The sequence below is a fragment of the Mastigoproctus giganteus genome, chromosome 1, assembly GCF_048544385.1.
Source record: "Mastigoproctus giganteus isolate SK-2022 chromosome 1, ASM4854438v1, whole genome shotgun sequence".
NCBI lineage: Eukaryota > Metazoa > Arthropoda > Arachnida > Uropygi > Thelyphonidae > Mastigoproctus > Mastigoproctus giganteus.
The window spans coordinates 32,188,470-32,215,909 of record NC_143575.1 but is presented as its reverse complement, the minus strand read 5'-3'; the positions used below and the strand labels follow the sequence as shown (position 1 = coordinate 32,215,909).

The window sequence follows — 27,440 nt, the reverse complement described above, 5'->3', positions numbered from 1 at the left end:
AAAAGTATCCTGAATTACTCTGTTGAAATGTCCCTAAGGTAATTTTAACTATTCTGTCTAAAAGTAAAAACTTCAGTCATCCATGACATTAAATTTCTATTGTCAGACGTCTAATTATGGCTATGTATATTCTGAGACGTCTGTCCAAAGTCAGACGTCTAATTATGGCTATGTATCATTCTGAGAGAAATTTTTTTTCCCCCACAACTCTCTTTTGCAATGCTTTTCTTTTATTTTGCAAGATTTTTCTATATCTGAGATTTTATCTTTTATTAATGAAAAACCATTGGTTTTTTTTTTTTTTTTGTTAGTTTGTTGCCGCATCAGATTTTCTACTCTGATCCAAGCCCAAGGCAGGATTCAAACCCGCGACCTTTGGGTTGCCAGGCAGGCACTTTACCTACCCGGTCGGTGAAGAACCACTGGTAACTGGAGCTTGGATAATTCTGCAACTACAAAGTAATTTTTTTTTCTGTGCATACGAAAAAAATTATACAAAATTCTAATCAAAGTTCTTAAAAGAGTACATGTGGATCATGCCTTTTTATTTATTGTAGGGAGCTAAAGCAGGATAAAAATTACGTAAAAATGATCCAAAATAAAAGTATTTCAGGTCATGTTTTGTTGATTATGATTTTGATTTTTATTTTGAATTTGTTAATCATGATTTTGATTTTGATAATCATGATTATGATTTGCAGAGTAAAAGCATTTATAGCATTTTTGGGTATTAAATCATGCACTTTACAAAAATTACAAAAACTGGCTATGGTTATATAGTTGCACTGCTGGAATTAGTCCTCATAAATTAGTGACCATTATATGTAGGTTGATTAATGCTATTTCAGCAGAGATTTATTTCAAAGTAAATTTCTGTGCAGTACATTAAAAAATGCACTAGATAATAACAACAGTGATCCATTCCAAAATGTTGCCCTTATGTAGCATTTTCAATTGTTTATATGGTATGGCACAAAATTAGGTTTGAGGTGTCAGTGCATTGTATCTGTAATTGCACATATTCTTTAGTCACTTTACTGGAGGAAAAACCATGCAACCCTCACATGAGACTAACTCAGCCACATTGTGAAAAAATTAAATTAAATAAAAAAGGCCCATATAAATTCCTTGCATCGTTGATGCAAGGAATTTATAACTTTTCTTCCCATTGTGGGAAGACAGTGATTATAACCACTGTTCTACCTATGAGGATACAAAATTAGGATATGAAAAGTGTGAACCAAATGGTATTATAAACCCATTAAATTATTTTCTAGTCTATAGCTTGTATAATCTATGATATTAATAAACAAGTCATGTATATGTTAAATTCATACATCGTCTTTGCTTGTTTATTTTATATAAAATTGTAGTACTTTTCTATAAATAATATCCACTCCGAAATTCTAGAAATAGACTGAAATATATATTTATACTCAATAACAACGAAATTATAGCAATATTAAGGCATTGGATATTTATCTAAGAAACATGCATGGTTGATTGATGTCATCTTATTATTCCTAGTATATGCTGTATACAAGCTATGTCTGAAAAGTTTTAGGACTGATTTTTTTTAAACGATACCACTAGTACCATAGTAGCATCATTTAAAAAAAATCACTATCAAATCTTAACTGGCCCTCTACCAAGTTTCATGGTACAGGGCCAATTAAGTTGCTGCAGTAAAATTATGTCATCAGGAATTCAAAGACAAGCAAAGAGTGGTAACAAAATTTTGTTTTAAACTCAAAAAGGTTGTTACTAAAACAGTAGCAATGGTGAATGCAGCTTATCAACATGAAGCACTATCATGATCCAACATTTTTAACTGGTATGGGCAGTCCCACAAAGAGTGGGAAGATGTTCGGGATGATGAGTGGAGCAGTTGCCTATCCTAGTCTTGTATGGACTCAACCACTGAAAAAGTTCAGCAGATGTTAATGGAGGATCACTGTCTGTCATCTTCAAATGATAGCAGACCAGCTTCACAACAGCAAGGATACCGTGCATTTGATTGTTGTCAAAGATTTGGAAAAAAAAAAAAAAAAGGAAAGTGTGCTTTGCACTTCGTACCAAATGCATTGATGGCAGAATAGGAGGAATGAGCTGCTGCATGTTGGGATATGATTGAGATGGCAGACAGTGATCCAGACTTTTTAAAAAAAATCAAAACTGGTGATGATTCCTGGTGCTTTGCATATGAACCCAAAACAAAAAGACAGCAAATTGTATGGGTTGGAGAAAATTCACTGAAGCCGAAAAACCTCTGGTTCCAAAAATCTCAAACCAAACTGATATTGGTGATATTTTTTTGATTGACAAGGAGTTGCACACAAAGAATTTGTACTGGAAGAACAGTCAACTATGGATTTTAGAGAAGGGTGATGAACAGACTGTTGAAAAGAATTCGGCGTGTTAGGACAGATGTGGCCATCAGGTGAGTGGTTCTTGCTCCACAACAATTCACAAAACACAACCAATGTCAATAGTTTCTCACATGAAAGGCATTATAGCTTCATCCCCCCCATATTTGCTGGATTTGGCAAATGCTGATTATTTTCTGTTCCCTAAAGCGAAATTTCACTTGAAAGGGCAGCATTTCAAAGATCCAAACCAACATGATGAGGGAGTTAAACAGAGTTTTACAAGATCAGTTCCCAGAGCCATCCAAAAGCTGTATGGCTATGTTTGCACGGTCATACAAAGAGGTGTATCGATTTATGAGGGATGTACTTTGAAGATTAAATGGTAATAATTTTTTTCCCTTGGGATTTTGGTTTTTTTATGAATGTAGTCCTAAAACTTTTCAGACACACCTTGTATAATGACAGTGTTTGACAAACTGAGTGAGCAAAATCTTAAAATTTATTTCATACCCTATTATAATTGTTTATATTTACTTTGAAGTATAAAATAATACATTACCTGCTGTAATACCCACGATACAGTAAACTGAGATAAAATGCAACTAGAGTCATTTTCTTTAATACCCAAGTCCTTCATCATAGTGTTCCATGGAATTCCTTGAAATTCATCCAGGCTTTGAGAGCATATCAGCTGCTGTGAAAAATAAAATATAAGTATTATACAAGGAATCATGATGATGATGATGATGATGTAATCTTTGCATGCTGCCTCTGAGTTTCCAAAGGAAACTCAGAGGCTTCATTAGAAATTTATTATTACCATTAACATAAATAAGATTATTCTTTAGCTTTAAACAGTTTAAAATTGGGAAGCAGTGGCTGTTCTAAAATCTTACCTCAGGTTCGGGAACTCTGTGCTCAGAGGTAGTAACAGGAGATGTTGGTCTTGGAAGAGTAGATAAATCACCACCTGGAATCTAAAACATTATAAAGATATTTATATTTTGTTAAAACATTTATACATTACAGGCAATCCCCGTATAACACGGTACTTCTACAGCATGGTTTCGCTCTAACACGATTGATAAATTGCGACAATCTTCGCACAACACAGTACTTATATAGCACGGTTAGAGAATAGCAGCAAACCTCGCATAACACAGTATTTTTGAGATTTTGTGCTGAAAACTGCTATTATGTTGGATGTAATTTTCATTTCCATTCTCTTTTGTAAAACCCTGCTTTTGGCTCGCTAGTTGTTATACAAAAAAAGAAATTATTGGGAAATCCCCATGTTAGGTTCTGTGCTATTGAACTTGTGAGAAAAAAAAAAAAAATCTAGATTTCCACCCACCAATGCATGAGCCAACAAGCTCCGAAACTCATCTGGGTGGTGGTGCCCACTGAGAATAAAAAACTCCATGCACAAGCCCATGGTGGGTGACCACCCAGGTGTGAACCAACGTAAGCAGGGGTCAAGGTGTGGTGTCCACACCACATGGAGGAATGCCACCCCTCTCTGTGTTACCCGGCAGCACTAGGTGGAAGATGACTCTCATCAACCGGGCGCAATACCACCAATTTGCTTATTGCAGGCTTGAAGTGGGGGAACCCATGTTTAGTCTCCAGAGCTAAGTTCCAGTCAATCCTTTCCCATCTCTTCCATGATGCAGTATGATTGATGACTTTTGAGGTTATGATGAACATCGTGGAGAGATCCAATCTTCCTTACATTTCGAGGGCACAGCTCTAAAACAATGTTCGCAGGCCGGCCACTAGTTAGTACACCGGGACGAACCTATTGGTAACTCTCTAGGAGGCTTCCGGATCAGCTGGTGTATAATCTTGCTGCCTCTACTCTGCCAGATAGTGACTGGAGGGAGTCCAAGTAGTGTGTATGCAGGGGAAAATTGTTGAGGCCATGTTATGTCAAGGATCTGGATATATTCTTACCATGTGTACGCCATATCCAAAAATTTCATTACTTCATTCAGCATGTCCCCCCACCACTTTTTCTTACCATTGAATACGCCACGAATTGTCAAACTTAATAGAGTAAGCTTATCTGCGAAAAGATCTAAACCTCCCAAACACTTCCTAATTCATTTCACAAATATACGTGGTCTCAATTCTAATCTCAACGATGTCCATTTCCATTTACAGTCTGCCAAACCCCATGTACTTTTTCTTACAGAATCTCAGTTATCGGTTGATTCAACTACTGCTCATCTTAGTTGCCCAAATTATTCGCTGTATGATTCCTTTCACCTCAAAGGTGGTACTTGTGCATGTGTCCGTTCCGATATTCCCTGTCAGAGACTTGGTAATTTGGAATCTCCTCTTTTCGATCTTCTCTGGCTTAAAATCTCTCTACCTCATTGTGTCAAATTCATCTGTTTTCTCTACCGTTCTCCCAACTCCACTAATCACTTGGAGCTCTTTGACTTCCTCTCTTTGCAACTTGACTTTCTCATTTCCAGTTTTCCTAACAGTGAGGTAATTTTCCTTGGTGATTTTCATGTTCACAACTCCAGCTGGCTTGCGTTTTCTAGTCACACCGATCCAGCTGGTTAAGATGCTGAGGCTTTTGCAATTACTAATGCCATTGCACAGATTGTTCATTTACCTACAAGAATACTGGACAATCCTAACCATACAGACAACAAGCTTGATCTTTTTCTCACAAACAACCCTTCTAAGTACACGGTCGAAGTGAGAGGTCCTTTAGGCTCCTCAGATCACAACTTGGTGATTTTCTCTTCTCCAATGGAGTCTTTATCTCATGGCTATTCCCAACCTCGTATTGCTTGGCATTACATGAATGCAAAATAGGATGACCTGCGAGATTTCTTTTCTTCTTTTCCTTGGTTGGATTACTGTTTCAAAACTTCTGATGTCAACATTTGCTCAGATCGTGTCAGTTTGTTGTTTGTTTATTTGTTATTTGGTTTTTAGGAGCATTAGCAATTAGCAACTAAGGCCATATTGCTCCGGGATATGCGGTGGTCATTCCCTGACCTCTCCGCATCCTCCGTATTTGGTGGTGGCAGGCTCGAACCCCGGTCTAATCAAGAAGCGTATGCAACGCACTGCTGCTCCTTCCCACCTGGCTACGGAGGCACTGATCATGTCAGTGAAATTATTCTTGCAGGAATGGAATCCTTTATCCCCCACTCCACTTTAAAATCTCATCCTTTATCAAAACCTTGGTTTTCCAATAAATGTGCTAAGGCTGTTCAACAGAAGAATGTTGAATATCGTAATTGACTTGTTTCTAATTCTTCAGTTTCATTTTCTGCCTATACCAAAGCTCGCAACAATTGTAAAGCAGTTATTAATCGGTCCAAACTAGAGTTTGAACAGGCTAAGAGTAGAAAACTTGCTTCTTGCCCTAATGGTAGCCGAGCATTCTGTTCGCTTGCCAAAGCTATTGGCCGCAACTTCTGCCCATCTATCCTCCCACCTCTGTCCAAACCAGATGGTTCTGTTGTCACTTCAGCCAAGGATAAAGCTGACCTGCTAGTATCCCATTTTTCTTCCAACTCATGTATTAATGATCTTGGTAAAACACCTCCCACCATTCCCAACATGTTCCATTCAATGCCTCCTGTGGTCTTCTGTCAAAAGGATGTCAGGATTTTTACTAATCTTGATGCTAAGAAATTTTCAGACCCTGATGGTATTTCTCCACTTGTTCTCAAAACCTGTGCTCCCGAACCTACTCCTATTCTTTGTCGCCTTTTTTCACTTTCTCATTCCAAAGGTGTTTTTTCCTTCTGCTTGGAAATTTGCTCATATCCAGCCAGTTCCTAAAAAGGATGACAAATCCCTCCCATCCAATTATCGTCCCATTGCAATTACTTCTACTCTTTCTCAAGTAATGGAGAAATCAATTAATCTCAACTCTTAAACTACCTAGAAACCTTCCATCTGATCAATGATCGCCAGTATGGATACCATCAGTCTCGATCCACTGGTGATATTCTGGCTTATGTTACCCATTTATGGACTAATTCAATGGAAAGGTTCGGTGAAACACAAGTAGTTGCTCTTGACATCTCAAAGGCTTTCGATCATGTTTGGCATAAAGGTCTTCTAAACAAGCTTCCATCTTATGATTTGCCAACTGTTTTTAGTAATTGGTTATCCAGTCTCTCTGATCGCTCACTGAGGGTGATGGTAGATGACTCTCTGTCTTCTAATTTCTCCACTAATGCCGGGTCCTGCAAGGTTCAATTGTTTCCCCCACTCTTTTCCTCTTGTATATTAATGACCTTCTTCCATTGACTGGAAATCCTATCCATAGTTTTGCTAATGATAGCACATTGCATTCTACTTTCCATTTTGAGAAACCTTGCCCTGTTCAATCAGCTTCAACTTCTCAAATCTCTTCTACAAATTCCTTAAATGCCGATCTTCAGGTAATTCTCCAGTGGGGCAAAGACGACTTATTTGATGTCAACCTTTCTAAAACTCAGTCTTGTCTTATATCTCGCAAAAAGGATTCTTCTGCTCCTATGCTTATCTTTAGTGACACTCCGATTTCTAGGCAAAATGATATATCTCTTTTGGGGATTACCCTGACTTCCAATCTCTCTTGACACAAGCACATTACAAATATTACTTCCTCTGCATCTAAAAAACTTGGTTTTCTCTTTCGCTCTCGGCGTTACTTTTCTTCCAAACAGCTGCTCACTCAGTACAAATCGCAGATCTGCCCTACCATGAAATATTGTTCCCACATCTGGGGTGGCGCCCTCAAAACCTCTCTCAGGCTTCTTGATTCCGTTCAGAAGAGGGCAGTTAGATTAATTAATGATTCATCTCTAACAGAGTCTCTCCACTCGATGTCTCATAGATGTACTGTTTCTGCTGCATGCCTCTTCTACAGATACTTCCATGTGCACTGTTCTTCTGAATTGGCTTCTATAATTCCCACTCTCTCTCTTTCAAAACAGTCCAAACATGTGCCTCCACCAGCCACCATCCATTTACTGTCCAACTTCAAACTCACAGAACCAACTTTTCATCTTCCTTGTTTATTCATTCAACTGCCGTTTTCTGGAACAACCTTCCTTCATACGTATTTCCTGAAAATTACAGTCTACAGAAGTTCAAGTCCAATGTCAACAAATATCTTCTTTCGTCTTCTCAACCTCCAACCCAAGCACGGTACTAAGTACTATAGGTTCTGATACCTCTTGTGTTTGGGGTTTACATAAGAAAAAAAAACAAAAAACAACGGAATCAGTGCGATGGTAGATCTTGCTAAGCTGGTAGGAGGGAAAGGTTTTGATGATGTGACTACTGAAGACGTTCAAGAATTACTGGTAGAAAAAGAGTTCAGATGCAAATTCTGAACTTCCAAAAAGTATATGGAAGGCATAAACTTAGCTGACCAATTAGAATCTTATTTTTTGAATGCAGATCAATCGACTAACAGGAGCACAGAGTACAGAAGTGAGCCCCAAAAATGCTTAGCTTCATATGATGAAATTTACAAAGATCTATCAAGCAAAAGCAAACAAACCCAGATTACTGATTTTTTAGAGAGAGCAGATAGAAGAAGAAGATAGAGAGAGAAAATATGCAGAAGAAAATTGAGAAGGTGAAGATATTCTGCTGCAGAGAAAATGTTCTTGTTTGATTGTGCTTAGCAGCAATGAAGAGGAAGAAAATTAAATGAACGAATATTATCTGGCATATACTGGCATAAACTGTGATATACTGTACAGTATATCACAGTTTGTAAGACTTTTGTTCAGTTATTTTTTAATAAAAATTAACTTTCCGATAGTTATAAAAAAATGGTGTATATTTGTTAGCTTTTGGAACGTAACCCCCCCCCCCCCTTTGTACTGGTTCTTATTCCTGTATAACACGGTTTTGCACTACACGAGATTCTATAGGACCCTAACTACCATGTTATATGAGGGTTACCTGTATTTACATGTTAAAATATTATAATTAAACATCATTAAAACCTTTTTATGGTAATAAATTTTTATTTTTCTATTTTTAAAGTAAATTTTTATTAATATGAATGCCTAAAAAATATTCGATATGAACGCCTATTAAAATATTCCATTGAATATGAAAGATTTCAATTTCTAAAATCATATGGAAATCATACACATATCCTAAATTAAATAGAAGGAATATACAGAAGTTGAAGTATGTAAAAGTTACTCCTCTTGCACTACTAAATTATCAATAATAGCAATAATAATAAACATTTTAATAAATGAACATATATTACAAGTACAGTAACCCTTTGAACAGTGTGCCAGAAGGACTTGACAAGAAGCAGTACAAATTTCAGAAAGATTATACAAAAGTAAACAAAAGAGTCTATGACATACAGTATGCAATGCAAAAACAATGTAGTATGCTGAGTTGAGTACTAAGGTTGCTATAGACATTCATTAGATGTAAGATGAATATGGAGCAGAATTTGTGTGCACTTTATTCTGCTTGCATTGGGTAAAAGACATGTAAAAGTTATTCGAAGCTTGGCTGGTGGGATTTTCTGGGAGATTTCTTAAAATTTCAGATTGTTGCCAATTCTTGCAAAATAAGTTTGTGGTAGGTCTTGATTTTCTGCATGAAAAGTCTGTAGGTAATGAGACAGAAGTTGAATTAGAATGAAACAAGTTTTGGACTTTTTTTTTTTTTTGTTCAAAAACAACTAAAAACATGAGGTGTAAATATATCTGTGAATTAAAAGTATTCTATGTTTTGCTGAATGAAATCTTTGGCAAAGGATGCAAAGGATATGAGAAATCTTTGGCAAAGGATGCAAAGAAAAACAGCCAAGAGTTCTTTACTTATGTAAACTCTAGAAGGAAGGGGATGAATCAGATTGGTCCACTTGATATCGATGGGTCAACCGTTGATGATCCTGCTCAGGTAGCTAACAAACTAAATGAATATTTTGCATCGACATTCACACATGAGGAGTTATTCAGCGAAGGGAATGCCAGAGGTGTATTAAACTCTGCCAGTAAGCTAGATAATCTTGTAATAACTGAGAGTAAAGTGGAGGAGAAACTGTTGAAGATAAACATAAGAAAGGCACCTGGGGTGGATGGAATCTATCCAGTTATATTAAAGGAGGTGGCAAAGGAAGTAAGCAAACCCTTAGCCATAATTATGAGAGCTTCCCTGGACTCAGGGGAGGTACCCATGGACTGGAGATGTGTAAATGTGACCCCAATCCACAAAGGAGGATCAAAGGGAGACACAGGTAATTACAAACCTGTTAGTTTAACTTCTGTTCCAGGGAAATTAATGGAGGCACTGGTTAAAGAAGCAGTGCAGGATCATCTAGACAAGACTTCAGTTATAGCTCGGACACAGAACGGGTTTGTTAAGGGAAGTCTTGTCTGACCACTTTTATTGGATACTATGATGTAGTCACAAAGGCTGCTGCACAAATTGGAGCAGTGTGGCATTGGAGGCAAATTGCTGCTATGGATAAAGGGATGGTTGAGTGGGAGAAGAAGATCAATGGACACTGCTCATCGTGGACTAATGTTATTAGTGGAGTCCCTCAGGGTTCAACGTTGGGTCCATTGTTGTTTTCTATATTTATAAATGATACTGATGATGGTATATCAGGCTTAATATCCAAGTTTGCAGACGATACGAAGGTTGGCAGGGTTGTTAATGACACTAATGACAGTACGGTGCTGCAACAGGATCTAAAAAAGTTGAGCAGATGGGCTGAGAGGTGGCAAATGAAGTTTAACATTCACAAATGTAAAGTACTACATATGGGAAGCAGTAACCCCAGAGTAACGTATCAACTCTGTGGTACTACACTGACAGTGGTAGAGAATGAAAAGGACCTGGGAGTAATTTTGCAGGCAGATATAAAGTTTTCTGAGCAGTGCAGACAGTCTGCAAGAGTAGCTCATGGTGTCTTGTCAAAGATATACAGGAATTTTTCTAGCAGGGATAAGGAGGTGATTATCCCCTTGTATAAGGCACTGGTCAGGCTACACCTTGAGTAGAAAATGAGGCCTCCAGAGCTGAATACAGCTCTGGAGGCCTCATTTTAAGAAGGATGTAGAGCTGTTGGAACAAGTACAGAGACGGGCAACAAGATTAGTGAATGGAACAAAGGGTTGCTCTTACAAAGAAAGGCTTTTAAGTTTTGCAAATTACAGTGTCTGGAGACTAGGCACCAGCAAGGTGATCTGACTGAGGTGTATAAAGCATTGAATGGTTTGAGCATGCTAAATGCCGATGGGATTCTTCCTCTTGCTCAGAATAATCACCTGAGAGGGCATAAATTTATTGAGGAAAGAAGGTTGTAAGATAGACGTGCGAAGTTTACCTTTAGCAACTTCGCGAATATCCACTACCAGTTCCTTTAATGCCGATCTCCAGGTAATTCTACAGTGGGGCAAAGACAACTTAGTTGATGCCAACCCTTCTAAAACTCAGTCTTGTCTTATATCTCACAAAAAAAGATTCTTCTGCTCCTATGCTTATCTTTGGTGACACTCCGATTTCTAGGCAAAATGATATCTCTTTTGGGGATTACTCTGACTTCTAATCTCTCTTGGCACAAGCACATTACAAATATTGCTTCCTCTGCATCTAAAAAACTTGGTTTTCTCTTCCAAGCAACTGTTCACTCTGTACAAATCGGAAATCTGCCTTACCATGGAATATTGTTCCTATATCTGGGGCGGTGCCCCCAAAACCTCTCTCAGGCTTCTAGATTCCATTCAGAAGAGGGCAGTTAGATTAATGACTCATCTCTTACAGAGTCTCTCTACTCTCTGTCCCATAGATGTACTGTTTCTGCTGCATGCCTTTTCTACAGATACTTCCATGGGAACTGTTCTTCTGAATTGGCTTCTATAATTCCTGCTCTCTCTTTCAAAACAGTCCGAACATGTGCCGCCACCAGACATCCATTTACTGTCCAACTTCAAACTCACAGAACCAACTTTTTATCTTCTTCGTTTATTTATTCAACTGCCATTTTCTGGAACAACCTTCCTTCATATGTATTTCCTGAAAATTACAGTCTACAGCAGTTCAAGTCTAATGTCAACAAATATCTTCTCTCGTTTTTCTCAACTTCCAACCCAAGCACAGTACTAAGTACTATAGGTTCTAATAATTCTCGTGTTTGGGGTTTTCATAAAAAAAAAAAAAAAAACCCAAAAACATGTTGCATGCATAGGACCTGTTTCCCCATCCATGGAGGAGTGTCCGGATATTAATTGTAGGGTAGTGTATATATATATATTATCCTTTGTGCTGATTCCTTCCATGGATTGTGGCAAAGTCTTTCTTCTTAGTTGAACTCTGTGCCGTATATCTCTTCCAGTACTGTCTTATTTTTGGGAACAGTTCTCTGTTAATACTGAAGGAACTTACCACAGCAGTAGTAGAAGCCATCTGACTGGCTGTTACTCAGCTTTCAGATTAACTTCTAGCACAGGAACATGCCCGGTGGAATTCTTCACTATACAGTGAGACTCTCCCAAAACTGAAATCAGAACTACCACTGAAAGTCTGCAACCCATTTGAACAGCAACCACAACCTCCTCTTTCAGCATGGAAATCTTATTTAAACTTGACCCAATCACAGCATTATTCTTTAAACTCACTATTCTTCCGTTGTGTGGGAAAAACATTGTTTCTGTTGGTTCTGTTGTGTGGGAAAAACATTGGTTCTGTTGTGTGGGAAAAACAATGTTTTTCCCACACAACAGAACTCTTTCATCTTTTACCTCTAAACCACCTGCTGATAATACTTTTGAACTGCTCCATACCAACACACTTTCCCAAAATGCACTAAGTGTTACGTACTCAAGTAGTGGTGTAATAGAGGGATTAAAATATTGTTTGTTCTACAGCTTTTAATTTTAATCCTTCTGCACCTGCCATACAACTGTTTACCATATTCCTTAAGTGCCCTACCAGGTCTCCTCTGACTAATGGAAATATTTCTATAATGATGTTTTCTTTATTCCTTAAGTGCTTTACTTCCACACACCCTATACTTATTAAGAAAAATATATTTGTAACACTTTGTCTTATGGTTTCATGACGTTTTCAATTTTCCGTTACATTTGTATCCCTCACCTACAAATTCAGTAATATAAATGATTTATTGTTGTCAATTTTACAACCTTTATGTGAATAAATAGTTATTTTTTAAATTAGTACTGAAAAACCAGTATTTTTGTATCAATACTAGTATTTTATTTTCTGATAAAAAAATTACCAGGATCCCGGAATCTCGGTATTGTAAGCCCTAGTTGTACTTAATGTGTTTTGGGGATGTTTATTGTTTTGACATTGATATTTACAAATTTCTTGAAGATTTCTTTTCCTGTTTATTACTGATACACCTGTGAGGCTAGATTTCTTTTTCAGTTTCATGTGCTCCTTTCTTGATCCAAAAAGCTTTTCTTAGGTCTTGGTTCAAATAGGGCTTAGAGAAGTTAATTATCATATCTTGAGATAAGCAATACTTCTGATGATCAAGAATGAAGGGCCATTTATTGTGAATTGTTATATATACTCAGGATTTGAAGACTCTCTCTTGATTTTGTTGGATTTTTTTGTGATGGAGAGAGTCTGTCCTATTAGATTAAAACCTGAAAGATGGCTAGGTGGTCAAACTGAAAGTATGTCATCTGAGAAATCGTAGCATCTTCCAAGTGTAGAGAGGAGAAAAGATAACCAAGGGTCTGTTTTCTTCTAGTAAAAGGGAAATGAATGGTATGGATGTTTATGGTCTGTAAGGTGACCACTGGGTTTTGGCAGCTAGCAAAGGAAAGTTGAAATATTCAAAAATACAGTTGTCTGAATAGATTGTCAACGATAAGTACCAGCTGATGAATGTATCACACCCTCCTTTTCTGCATGGTTGAGAAATGGAATAGACATGTTGTGGACCAAAGTGACAGCTTAACCTTTCCCAAAGCAAGTTCCTTGAATATATCTTGGCCCTGAGCAGTGAGTTTTTTGTTAGCAGTGGGTTTTGTGGAGTGTTTCTTTATGAAATTTTGAAAATTCATAAAAATTAAAACTTTGTACATAAAATATTTCGATTTAAAATTCAACTCAGAATTTTTTAAAAAATTGAAAAAAGCTGTAACAAAATCATTGTTAATGTTACTTCTTTTATGATGTAATAGTATCTTCTACACATTCATGTATAATGACTGAATTTCATCATTTTCTATCTCAATTCTGGAGAATTTCAGCCTTTGTGAGCCAAAACTAGATAAAAATCTGATTTTATAATCTGTTTTCATTCTACCATCTATCACAAACTATCTACAATTACTTAGAAATTAGAGATGGCAGCACTTTCTGGAAGATTTGTAATATACTTTTTTGAAGCAACCCTGAAAATATGTATAATACTTCTCAGGGCCCCACACAAAAAAAGCATATACACCTACATATTCCAGAAAGGGTTAACCAGGATCACTCTAATAAAATAGGTGAAACCAACAGAATAACTTTTACTGTTCCTAAGTCTGGTCCTTAATGAAGACAGCAATTTTCTTCTCCTCTAGAGTATGGATTACAGAAGAATATTATGCCAATTAGAGATAAAAACAGCATGGATGATTAGATGTTGCAGCACATTTGGTAGGAGTTGTCAGTCAAAACATACTGATAATTATGATTCGTGGCCGCTTGACAACTAAGCAGGATTAGCATTTTGGAAGTTAAATTCACGTCACATGCATGGCTCAATGAATTAAACTGAGAATTAGCTGTGGATTACTAATATCCCAGGAGTTATAAGCAGATGAATTAGATGTAAGATCACAGAACAAATGAAAATACTTGCATGTTATTATCTCAGGACCCTAGGTGTGCCAAGCCCATGGAAGAGAAAAATCCAATGTAGCCATTAACTAGTGCATACTCTTTCCTCAAAAAGCAAAATCGATAGTCATCCAACTTCTTGAACTTGTTGAAATAGTCTACAAACATCATAGGTAGTATCAAACCATAACTACTTTAATCTCGGTGAAAATTAGAAGCAGTTATATATTTTAAAACCACTTTGTATTCATAATTTAGAGTATAAACACCACTAAAACACAGTATCATGTGGTTCAGAATCTACCTATATTTGAATGCCCAGATTATATTTGAACTACTCACTTTTTATTGTATGAAAATATAGCAAAACCCTCATAAACCTGGTAATGATGACATTAAGCCCTACTATCACAGTCACAACTGCAAATTAATTACAACTGCAGACATCAAGAAGAGGCTTATTTCCAAATATCAAATTCACACTCTAATATGATATGAATATAACAACTGACAGTTACTGTTATTCAAACTGTTTTTTTTTTTTTTTTAATTTAAGGCTTAGAATGTAATATTTTGTAAATTTAGAATTTAAATTCAATTAAATCAAGAATAAGAATTTAAATTCTTATTCTAAATTCAAGAATCAAAGACTGCTTACTTTCATAACTAGCCACTGTACAAGTATATTTGATATATGATTGAAATCAAATTAAATTAATACTAAACCAAATAATTAGGTATAATCTTTAAAAACCATTAGAAGTTTGAATATACACTGATAAATATTTATAATATGAAAGAGAAAAAAAATGATTTTAAATGCTATAATTGTAATGAAGATTGTATGGACTGTTTCACCTAGAACAACTTTGTGTTCCAAAAATTCTACCTGTAGCAACTAAAGAAACAAACATTATAATTGCCCTTATATTCAAGAGTGTGTGTGGAAAAACCATTCTTTAATCTCACTTAAAAATTTATTGGTATCAGGCAATAACTAGTGAAAATTCAATTTTCTTACCATTTGCGGCAAAGCACCAGCAGGACCTGGAAATTTTCTCTTTCGAGTTTTTAAACTGCTCCTAAAAGGAGAATAGACATCATCCTCTTTATTTGACAATGTTCTAGAAAAAGCAAGTGGTTTTGTATTAGAATTTTCTGTTCTTTGGTTCTCTAGTGATAAAAAACCTTGAGATGTAAACCTTGATATTCCTTCATTTGCATTACTGGCATTCTGAACCTTCTGGAAATCGTTATCATCATTTTCATTAGCTGAAGAGGCATAAGACAAATCCATTGGATTAAAAAGATTCACCGATAATGGCATAGTTTCTTTTGTGCTAGATGTATCGATGTGTTTAAAGGTACCATTTAAGTGAGAATTTAGAGAAGAGTCAGATTTGTATTTTTCACATTTATGGACTGTTTGGTTAGTACTCTCACAAGATTTTTTCTGATTTTCAGGTATCCTAAGTTCAGGTTCCACAAAATTATCAAACTCATTAGAAGCAAAAAATGATTCAAATTTTGATGGCTTGTTAACATCTCTTGAACTTGGTGATGGAAATTGGATATCTTTTTTGCTATTAAACCTGTTTATTAAATGACCTTCAATTATTTTCTCCTTTTCTGCTTTAGAATATGTTCTGTTGAATGATTCCTGACATGTGAGAGATTCAGGACTGATTATTGAAGAGATGTTACATTTCTGGTTTTTCAATATATAGTTTTCATTTGTGACCACTGTAGGACATTTTGTTGAATTTAAGCTTGGAGATTTATTTCCAGTGGAGCATTTTAAGAGGGAAACAGACGAACTGCTTACAGGCAGTGAATTGATAAGAAACGATTGTCGTCTTGCTGAATTTGAAGAGGTAGGTATATCAAATGCATTCTGCAGGAAATCCTAAAAATAAAAAAGTATGTATTTAAGATGGTTGTTAAAAGACATAATATAGGTGTGGAATTAAAATATGAAAAAAAGGCATTTACTATTACATTTGCACACTATTATTTGTGTAAATGGAGAGACAATGTTGGCAACACACCTGTTGTAAACTGTCTCAAAGTCTAGCAGGCAACAAATAAATAATTCAGAATTAACAATATAACAAGGATGGGAGGATCAGAAGTGGCTATAAACTAGCTGCTAGCAACTGACCTCCCCCACCTCACCTGCACAACACAAGGGCAGATGTATGCTAAGGATTTTGGTGCTTTATGGCACAACCACCTAGTTTACCTGTATGGACAGGCTGTCCCTAGAGGGGGAGAGGAGGAGGAGGAGAGAAGACACGGGACACTTCTTAGGAAATTATTCCACTTCCTCAGTGTGTGTGTGTGTGTGTGTGGGGTGGGGGGGAAGAGGGAAAGAGAAGGACTAAACAGGATTAATTTTTCTATTAACATTAATAAACAATAAATTAAAAAAAAAAAAAAAAACAGACAAAGATATGACTTTAAATAGTGGTAAGCAAAGAGTGCTGTACGGCAAATGCTCTTGTGTTCAGACCTATATTATATTTATATTATGGATTACACAGCAAGCAAAGTCACTGTTTTGGCAAGACTGTTGATAATTATACTATGATGTGAAAGGAAATGACAACAGTTCAGCTAAACTTTTAGTATCAGTTTCAGCCAGTGTCATACAAACCTTTTCAGCCATGGAACCTTTTTGATCCCTAGCTTTGCTGATGGACCTCCCTCCCAAATTTTTTTTTTTTTTTTTACGTACACCCCAAACACGAGAGGTATTAGAACCTATAGTACTTAGTACCGTGCTTGGGTTGAAGGTTGGGAAGATGAAAGAAGATATTTGTTGCCATTGGATTTGAACTTCTGTAGACTGTAATTTTCAGGAAATTACGTATGAAGGAAGGTTGTTCCAGAAAACGGCAGTTGAATAAATAAACGAGGAAGATGAAAAGTTGGTTCTGTGAGTTTGAAGTTGGACAGTAAATGGATGTTGGCTCGTGGCTGCACGTGTTCGGACTGTTTTGAAAGAGAGAGCGTGAATTATAGAAGCCAATTCAGAAGTACAGTGCCCATGGAAATATCTGTAGAAGAGGCATGCAGCAGAAACAGTACGTCTATGAGACAGCGAGTGGAGAGAGACTGTTAGAGATGAATCATTAATTAACCTAACTGCCCTCTTCTGAATGGAATCAAGAAGCCTGAGAGAGGTTTTGGGGGTACCACCCCAGAAGTGGGAACAATATTCCAAGGTAGGGCGGATCTGTGATTTGTACAGAGTGAGCAGCTGTTTGGAAGAAAAGTAACGCCGAGAGTGAAAGAGAAAACCAAGTTTTTCAGATGCAGAGGAAGCAATATTTGTAATGTGCTTGTGCCAAGAGAGAGATTAGAAGTCAGGGTAATCCCCAAAAGAGATATATCATTTTGACTAGAAATTGGAGTGTCACCAAAGATAAGCATAGCAGCAGAAGAATCCTTTTTGTGAGATATAAGACAAGACTGAGTTTTAGAAGGGTTGAAATCAACTAAGCTGTCATTGCCCCACTGGAGAATTACCTGAAGATCGGCATTTAAAGAATTGGAAGCAGATTTTCGAGAAGTTGAAGCTGATTGAGAGCAGGGCAAAGTTTCTCAAAATGGAAAGTGGAATGCAATGTGCTATCATCAGCAAAACTATGGATAGGATTTCCAGTCAATGGAAGAAAGTCATTAATATACAAGAGGAAAAGAGTGGGGGAAAGAACTGAACCTTGGGGTACACCAGCATTAGTGGAGAAATTAGAAGACAGAGAGCCATCTACCGGCACCCTCAGTGAGCGATCAGAGAGAAAACTGGATAACCAATTACAAAAAACAGTTCGCAAAGCATAAGATGTAAGCTTGTTTAGAAGACCATTATGCCAAACACGACTGAAAGAGTTTGAGATGTCTAGATCCACAGTGTCAATCCACTGGTGATATTCTGGCTTATGTTAACCATAAATGGGTAACATAAGCCAGAATATCACCAGTGGATCGACACTGACGGAATCCATACACGTTGATCAGACAGAAGGTTTCTAGGTAGTTTAAGAGTTGGCGGTTAATTGATTTCTCCATTACTTTAGAAAGAGTAGAAGTAATTGCCATGGAACGATAATTGGATGGGAGGGATTTGTTACCCTTTTTTAGGAACTGACTGGATATGAGCAAATTTCCAAGTAGAAGGAAATTCAGGAACACAGGTTTTGAGAACAAGTGGAGAAATACCATCGGATTTTGTGACTTAGACCATGTGACTAAGAAAGCTCCAGAAATACCTGGAGCTTTCTTAGTATCAGATTCATCAAAATCCTTCTGACATCCTTTTGACGGAAAACCACAGAAGGCATTGAATGGAGCGTGTTGGGAATGGTGGGAGGTGTTTTACCAAGATCATTAATACATGAGTTGGAAGAAAAATGGGATGCTAGCAGGTCAGCTTTATCCTTGGCTGAAATGACAAGCTCCCACCTCTGTCTAAATCTTGTTTGTACAGAGGTGGGAGCAGAGATGGGCAAAAGTTGCGGCCAATAGCTTTGGCAAAAGACCAGAATGTTCGGCTACCATTAGGGCAAGAAGCAAGTTTTCTACTCTTAGCCTGTTCAAAATCTAGTTTGGACCGATTAATAACTGCTTTACAATTGTTGCGAACTTTGGTGTAGGCAGAAAATGAAACTGAAGAATAAGAAACTAGCCAATTACGATAAGCAACGTTCTTCTCCTGAACAGCCTTAACACATTGGAAAAACCAAGGTTTAGATAAAGGAAGAAGATTTTAAAGTGGAGTGTGGGATAAAGGATTCCATTCCTGCAAGGATAATTTCACTGACACGATCTGAGCGAACGGTGACATCAGAAGTTTTGAAACAGTAATCTGACCAAGGAAAAGAAGAAAAGAAATCTCGCAGGTCATCCCATTTTGCAGTTTTGTAATGCCAAATAATACAACATTGGGAATAGTCATGAGATAAAGACTCCACTGGAGAAGAGAATCACCAAGTTGTGATCTGCGGTGCCTAAAGGACCTCTCACTTTGACCGTGTACTTAGAAGGGTTGTTTGTGAGAAAAAGATCAAGCGTGTTGGCTGTGGTTAGGATTGTCCGGTATTCTTGTAGGTAAATAAACAATCTGTGCAAGGTCATTAGTAATTGCAAAAACCTCAGCATCTCAACCAGCTGGGTTGTTGTGACTAGAAAACGGAAGCCAGCTGGAGTTTTGAACATTAAAATCACCAAGGAAAATTGCCTCACTGTTAGGAAATTAAAAAGCTTTTGGAAACTCAACTTCCAGAATTAGTGTGACAGGTGTACTTGTATCTTCCCCCAGACCCCAAGGGGCCTGCAGACCACAGTTTGTGTGCAATTGGTTTAAGCTTTAAGTGGTATCAGTTATAACATATGGCTATAAGCAATATCAGGACTGAAGCTCAGTTTCCTATCCACCTTCCAAAATTTAGCAATTCTTCCTACATCATTATCATCTTTTTCTTATAAGTTACAGAGTAATAAAAAGAATTAAGTCTATAATGGGTACAAAGTGATCTGTAATATTGCAGCAGAAAAGGTTAGGCTGGCAAAGGCAGATGAGAAATCGCTGGCAAAGAGAAAATTCTTCACATATATAAATGCAAAGAAGAGAAGGACAAACCAGATTGGACCCTTATGTAATGGATGTGAGATAGTATTAGATACCTCAGCTGATGTTGCAGATGAACTCAACAGTTACCTTGCATTTATATTTACAGAAGAAAACCCTTTACGTCAAAGAGAAATTATGGGAGTGAAGTTGAAAAATATGAAATTAATGATACTGAAATTTCACATGATTATTTAATTAAAAAACTTTCAAGCCTACAGGTCAGTGAGGTTCCTGGGGTTGATTGCATATACTGTATAATCTTAATGGAGGTGAGTACATTGAACCATTGAGGCTAATTATGAGAGCATCACTGGACTCGGGAGTGATTCTGCTGGATTGGAAAAGTGCCAATGTATCTCCAATACTAAGAGAGAAGTGGGAAATTACAGACCGGTCTTTCAAATGTGGTGCCTTAGATCATTTCGCATGTCACTGAGTGGTCACTAGAGGTTTCTAGTTTCACCATACTGAGTGGCTCTGTGATCAGTGCAATGAGTGCAGTACACAGATAGGTCAAAATGATGGATGTTACAGATATAACTATTGAGCAAAGAGTAGTGATTAAATTTCTTACCAAGGAAGAAGTGACACCTATCAAAATCCATATGTATCTCAAAAATGTTTATGGTGACAATACTGTAGATGTAAGTACAGGCAACCCCTGTATAACACGGTTTCGCTCTAACATGACTCATAAATTGCAGCAATCCTTGCACAACATGGTACTTTTGTAACATGGTTAGAGAATTGTGGCAAATCTCGCACAACACAGTATTTTTGAGCTTTTGTGCGGGGAAAGCCCTGCTATTATGTTGGGGATCTAATTTTTCAACATTTCTATTGTTTTTTGGGAATCCCCTCTGTTGACTCAATAGTCGTTATGTAAAAAAAAAAAACATTATTGGGAAATGCCCCTGTTAGGTTCTGCTATTGAACTTGTGGAAAAATCTAGATTTCAAAGTTTTATTACTATTGGATAATGTGCCAGGCCATCTGAAAGATGTAAGTCATCCAAACGTTTAAGTACTGTTCCTACCACCTAGTACAACTTCTTTAATTCAGTCATCATGGCATTATATCAAAGTTTGTGCCTTTAAAACTCATTACTTCAGAAAATTGTTACGGGAGATTTTGGAAAAAAATGATTCCGGATCTATTGAAGTGATGGTGACATGGAAACATTTTTCAATTGTGGACTGTATTGGCATCGTAGCTTTACTGCTCAAATAAGTAAAACCATCAACATTAAATACATGTTGGAAAAATGTATGGCCAGAGTCAGTTCATTCAGGAAATATAGTCAAACTGGGCAGAAAAACGGAATAGGTGCAATAGTAAAACTTGCTAAGCCAGTAGGAAGGAAGGTTTTGATGATATAGCTACTGAAGATGTTCAAGAATTACTGGTAGACAAAGAGGCTGGCAAAGCGGATTTGGTGAAAATAGCATCGGAGGTAAACCAAATCAATTCAGAGGATGATAGCGCAGACAAAAATTCTGAACTTCCAAATTTTACACTAAAAAGCATACGGGAAGGCATAAACTTAGCCAAGCAATTAGAATTTTATTTTTTCAATGCAGATTCAACTGAAAAGAGCACAAAGCTCAAAAGGGAGCTTCAAAAATGCTTAGCTCCATACCATGAAATCTGCAAAGATCTATCAAGCAAAAGCAAAAAAACCCAGATTACCGATTTTTTAATGAGAGCAGAAGATACACGAAATCTAGTTGCTGCAGAAGAATGTTCAGAAGGTGAAGATATTCTGCAACAGAGAAAACATTCTCGTTTGATTGTACTTAACAGTGATGAAGAGGAAGAAAATGAAATGAATATACATTATCTGGCATATATGTATCACAGTTTGTAAGATTAGTAAGTACATTATCTGGCATATATGTATCAAAGTTTGCTCAGTTACTACTATTTTTAATAAAAATTAAGTTTCTGGTAGTTATAAAAAAATGGTGTATTTTTGTTAGTTTTTGGAACGTAATCTCCCTTTTTGTCCTGGATCTTAGTCCAACACAGTTTTACACTACATGAGATTTTATAGGAACCTAACTACTGTGTTATACGAGGGTTACCTGTACAATTAGACGTTGGGTAAGACACTTTAAGAAGTGACATTGTTAGCAAGCCCCAGCGGTTGGCCAGTAATGTCAGTGACAACAGCCAACAAGAGACAGATCGATGTACTGATCAAAGAGGACTGCTGCATCACAACACACGAATTGTGCGATGCAGTAGGTACAGTTAAACCTGTTTAACTATACCTACTGATGACCATCATAAAGGAACTAGGCTACAACAAGGTTTGTGCCTGGTGGGTCACAAAAATGCTGAAATACGAGCACAAAGAAGCCTGGAAAGTCATCTGTACAGAACTTCTCTAGCACTACGAGAGTGAAGGAGAGGTTTTTCGTTCATGCATAGCCACCAGTTAAGAAACCTGGATCCACCATTATGACCTTGAAACGAAGAGACAGTCGATGGAGTGGTACCATCAAAATTCACTGTGCAAGAAGAAGATCAAAAGACAGTCTTTTGTCAGTAGACATGGCGACAGCGTTTTGGGACAAAGATGGGGGTCTTGCTTATGGACTTTTTGGAGCACGGCACTACAATAAACTCAAGTTGATATGTTTGGTGGAAGACCACAGGAGGCACTGAATGGAGTATACTGGGAATGGTGGGAGGTAGTTTACCTAGGTCATCAATATGTGAGTTGGAAGAAAAACAGGATGCTAGCTGGTCAGCTTTATCTTTGGCTGAAGTGGAAATTGAACCATTTTGTTTTGACAGAGATTGGAACAGAGATCAGCAAAAGTTGTGGCCAATAGCCTTAGCAAGAGACCAGAATGCTCGACTACCATTTGGAGAAGCAAGTTTTCTACTCTTAGCCTGTTCAAACTCTAGTATGGACTGACTGATAACTGCTTTACAATTGTTGTGAGCTTTGGTGTAGGCAAAAAATGAACCTGCATATTTGGATAAAAGCCAATTGTGACATGAACATGTACTGATCAAAATAAAATCCAATTCTAACAGTAGTTGGCAGTACCTTTATTCCCTAAAGATTAATTGGGTTTGTAAAGCGGGGTGTAGTTTTTTTTTGGTTTTTTTTTTTGTCGTTTTTTGCAGTTTCATGTTAATTGAAAAAAAAAAAATAATAATAATTAACCCGAGCCTGGTCCGCCCTGTTTTTGTCTAATTTTTAACCCTAACTCGAAAGTTGCTCCCCCGGAAGAAAACTAATAATTTTCATAATTTCTACTCAATTTTCCAAATTGAAACTCTCAATATACATAAACAGAAGTATATTCTTTGATTTCCTACCTTTAGCGCTCAGCAAAAACTATTAATTCACTCTAAAACAGCAAAAATGTACGATCACATTTCAATTTATTAAAATAATTTCTATGATTTAAAATTTTATATTCGTCTTGTATCCGTTTGGTGTAATTAATTCGAGAAGATAAAAAAAAAAAAAAAACTTATTCTGCCAACAGGATGCTACAAATTGCAGAATGCTGTAAAAGAACACTACCGCTATTAAAGTGTAAATTTGGTCTGCGTATGCGACCAACTTTTGTTTATGATATGTACTGATTTCAAGTAAACATTTAAAACTGTTTAAAGAACTGAGTTCCAATTCACATAACACAGTACTGTATCCAGCTGCCTCTCAAAGTCGTTATGTTTATATAATTGTCAATTTTATACTTCAGCAAATAGACTGAATATTTCTTCTACTTTTAACTCACTGGACTGCGTGTCTTGAATGATTACGATAATACCAATCGGAAGATCAAACAGCTTGACACAGTAACAGTATTAAGGTTTTAAAAGAACCCAGCTGTAGAACAGAACAGATAACCAGTATTTTTACCTCTTCGCCGAAATCAAAACTGTCGTCATTATCGATTTTAAACATTTCATAACTGTATAATCACAATACCACTTTAAAGAGCAAATTAATATCATTAGGATTATTTTTTCAATCAAACATACCGCTCTCACTGCATCACTCAAATTGACAGCAGCGCCATTGTCATTGGAGAAACCCTACAAAAAATTAAATAATGATAAAATTATTCTTTTGATTTTTATTTGGCTACCAAAGATTTTTTAGTCATTGTTTTTATTAATAATAATATTGATCAGGCTTACTCTCAGTTTGCAAATGATACGAAGGTTGGCAGCGATATCATGGTAATTAGAGTATGCTACAACAATGAATTTACACAAATTAAGTACATGGGCTGAGCAGTGGACCTGGGGGTAATTGTGCAGTCAAATATGAAGTTTTTTTGAGCACTGCAGACAAGATGCAAGAGTAGCTCAATGTATCTTGTCAATAATATACAGGAATTTTGCTAGTAGGGATAAGCAGGTGATTATCTCTTTGTATAAGGCAATGGTCGGGCAGCGTCTTGAGTCAAAGCTATATTCAAGGGCAGTGCCCTATGGGTACTGTCAAAGTAGCCATTTATCATAGACATTGCTATTAAATTTTGAATACTCTTTTTCGAAGCCTGCAAGATGTACTGCAAACTCTGTATATTTTGCAGGTTACTGAAGACTCCAAGAATCTGCAGTCAACGTTTTCTTTTGAAGAGTTTACTTTACTATATGTAGCCTTTAGAATACAAATTTCTGGTCTCTGCAAATAACTCTACATAAACTTACCTTTAAGTGACTATTTAGAATCCTTATATAAAAATTGCAATCCGTATTTTAGCAACAAAACTGGCCTCCAAGCCCTCATTAGAAACAGCCAATCACCTAGGCTTATGAAAAAAAATTCAGAAAATAATATTAAAAGTATGGGACTATAAGGAGCCTCTGGTTAGAAGAAGAATTTTGAAAATAAATAAATAAAAGATGGCCACATAATTAATTTTTCGCCATTCAAATAATTTGTCCAGTTAATTGTTGCAACAATCAATTACTTTCTGGATGAAGACAAATTTTCATACCAAATCATTTAAATTTAAAAATTACGTTAAATATCTTTATAACAACTTTTTTCAATTTAAATATGTCCCCTTGTGTATATATGTGTGTGTGAGTGACGTCAGAGAAAGAGTAAGAATGCCATCAACATTTGGTTTACTTATGCTATCTAAACTTTCAAACATTTCAATTAGGTTACCATACAGGTAGCTACTTTCCAGAAACTCTTTTTAATTTACAGAACTAGTTTTTGTTGATAAGAGAAGTTTTTTGTACTGCTGGCTAATATTGCTGTTCGTCGCTCATTAAAACACGGGTACACTTTTCCTAAAATGTAGCTTTAAATCTATATGCACCACTCAACTGTGGCCTTGCATTGTTATACAAAACCTCCAGGGCTCAATAGCTCAGTTACTGCTCATTGTTTCTTGGAGGTTTGTTCCGGTGGCGTATCCAGATATTATCATAACGGGGATCATAGCGACCAGAACCAGGTATCATCGTAAGGGTCGTGGGACCAGGCTTTTGAATTTTTTAGAACGCCTCCTGCGTTCTTCTTTAATTTCCAATTTTTAGTAAGGGGGGAATATTCCCCCTCTGCCGACCCCTGAATATGCCTCTGGTTTGTTCTAATTTTGTCATTATCTGTTTTCATAATTTTTTTTTTTCGTTTGTTTCTGAGAATTCTTCAATGACACAGTTAACTCCCAGAGAGGAGTCACTACCATAGATTTAAGTAATTAAAAAAATCAGTTTTACATGCACAGAATTATACACATATTTTAATAATTTTGCAGTCTCTTTCTGCTTTTTCATTTAAATAAAAAAACTTATTAAATTTAAATGACGTCAGTACCCGAATGAAATGAAGGTCACTTTTTTTTCCATTTATTTTTTCATAGGATGGTTCGTTATTTAGACGTGATGCATAATGTACACTCAGTGATCACTGAATTATGACCACCCCAATGAAAACTGAATGCGACCCGTTGACCATGTGAGGTACGAGAGTGCGGAGTTAGATGAACTACGTAGCATAGATAAGGTGTCAGTGGTTCAGAGGTAGTAAAATTCCGAGCTTGATGGGTAAAAGGAAGGATTTATCGGACTTTGATAAACGACAGATTGTGGGTGCTCGACAGGCTGATGCCTCAATGCCCAAACGGCTGAACTGGTGGGGTGTTCGAGAGCCGCCTTTGTTAGAGTGTACCAGGACTGGCGTCAAAATGGTCAAACAACGACCCGACGGAAAAACTGCAAAGGTCAGCAAAAGGTTGATGTTAGAGGTGAGCGCAGGGTCCGACGACTCATACAGGTGAACAGGCGCAGCATTGTTGAAGAGTTGACTACCCAATACAACATGGGCCAACTCGCATCTGGTATGACCATGCGTCACATGCTCGCACATATCGACTATACAAGCAGATTACTCCTACGGCATCCTCCACTAACCAAGGTTCATTGCCGCAAAAGACTCGACTCGTGCAAGTAGCATGCAAGTTGGACGTTAGAAGAATGTAAGGTGTGCTGGTCTGATGAGTCGCGTTATTTACTCTTCGGCAACTAGAAGAGAACCACCCGAAGAAGAGTTTAAGACTTATGCTGGCAGAGAACGGAGAAGACTACTGGGATTGATTTCTTTCTTGAATGAAATCAAACTGGCAGTTCAACTTGTGACTTCATTTGAAAATAAGAAAATGTACTGAGAATAATTGAATTGTAGTTAAAAAGACTAAGACTAGGAAATTATGTATATATGTTAATATAATTGTTTCAATTGTTTTGCTAGAACATCCTCCTAGCCTTGAAGTGGTTGGTCTTGGTGACGCGGGACCAAAATTACCTATCTCCTAAGAACAGGAGTGTTTGATCGAAATACTCAGTGGTAGTGCAATACTGGCGAGTGCAAGCACTCGCCAGTATTGCACTACCTCTGGCGGGTGCGAGATTTTCGGTGGTAATAACACCGTTACAGGAGGACTGTTGACCCACGCCCGGTGCTAGGGATGGGCACCGGGCAGCAGCTGCCCATACGTTGGCTGCACCCTGGTGGCATAATAGCCTGACACAAACAAAACAACACATTAATATTGCACACATACACTGACACTTTTTAGGCCCATTATGCAGAGTTTATACACCATAACAGAGTGCAAAGGTGGAGATGGGCTAAGGCCTAGGAGCCACCCCGATATAAGAACACACATGCAAACACACACAGTACCTTGATTACCATTATATAGAATGGATATATATATATATATATATATATATATATGTGATAATATCTATAAAACTGTATATAATCTTGTATATAAATTGTCTATATCATGAAAATGTACATAAAATTGTGTGTGTAAATAAATGGAAAAATAAATGGACATTGCTCTGTATCAAGACTGCCCTCAGGGATCCGTTCTTGGCCCTCTATGCTGGAACGTGGTTCTTAATGGGTGGCTGGTTAAAGAACATGAGCGTATTTCTAAACTTGCGTATGTAGACGATCTTGTTGTTCTCATATATAGTAATTCCAGACTTGAATTGGAAGAACGTAGAAATGAGGTGTTGCTTGATTTAAATACATGGTGTGTAACTCACAAACTGGAGATTTCCGTAATGAAAACCAAACAAATGCTCCTTAAAGGTAAGCTAAATTTACCAAA

General features: G+C 37.0%; 1 protein-coding gene across 1 annotated transcript in view; it reads right to left on the bottom strand.

The window, feature by feature from the left end:
* Positions 1 to 23,781, bottom strand: part of LOC150090685 (uncharacterized) — a 56,451-nt gene extending 32,670 nt beyond the window's left edge. The window contains exons 1-4 of the mRNA XM_090379434.1: positions 23,711 to 23,781; positions 15,208 to 16,092; positions 3,266 to 3,346; positions 2,929 to 3,063 (exon numbers count right to left, since the gene is read on the bottom strand). Coding sequence (XP_090235560.1) covers positions 2,929 to 3,063; positions 3,266 to 3,346; positions 15,208 to 16,092; positions 23,711 to 23,755 — 1,146 coding nt within the window. The 5' untranslated portion in view covers positions 23,756 to 23,781. The remainder of the gene's footprint in view (positions 1 to 2,928; positions 3,064 to 3,265; positions 3,347 to 15,207; positions 16,093 to 23,710) is intronic.
* Between the last annotated feature and the right edge of the window lie 3,659 nt (positions 23,782 to 27,440).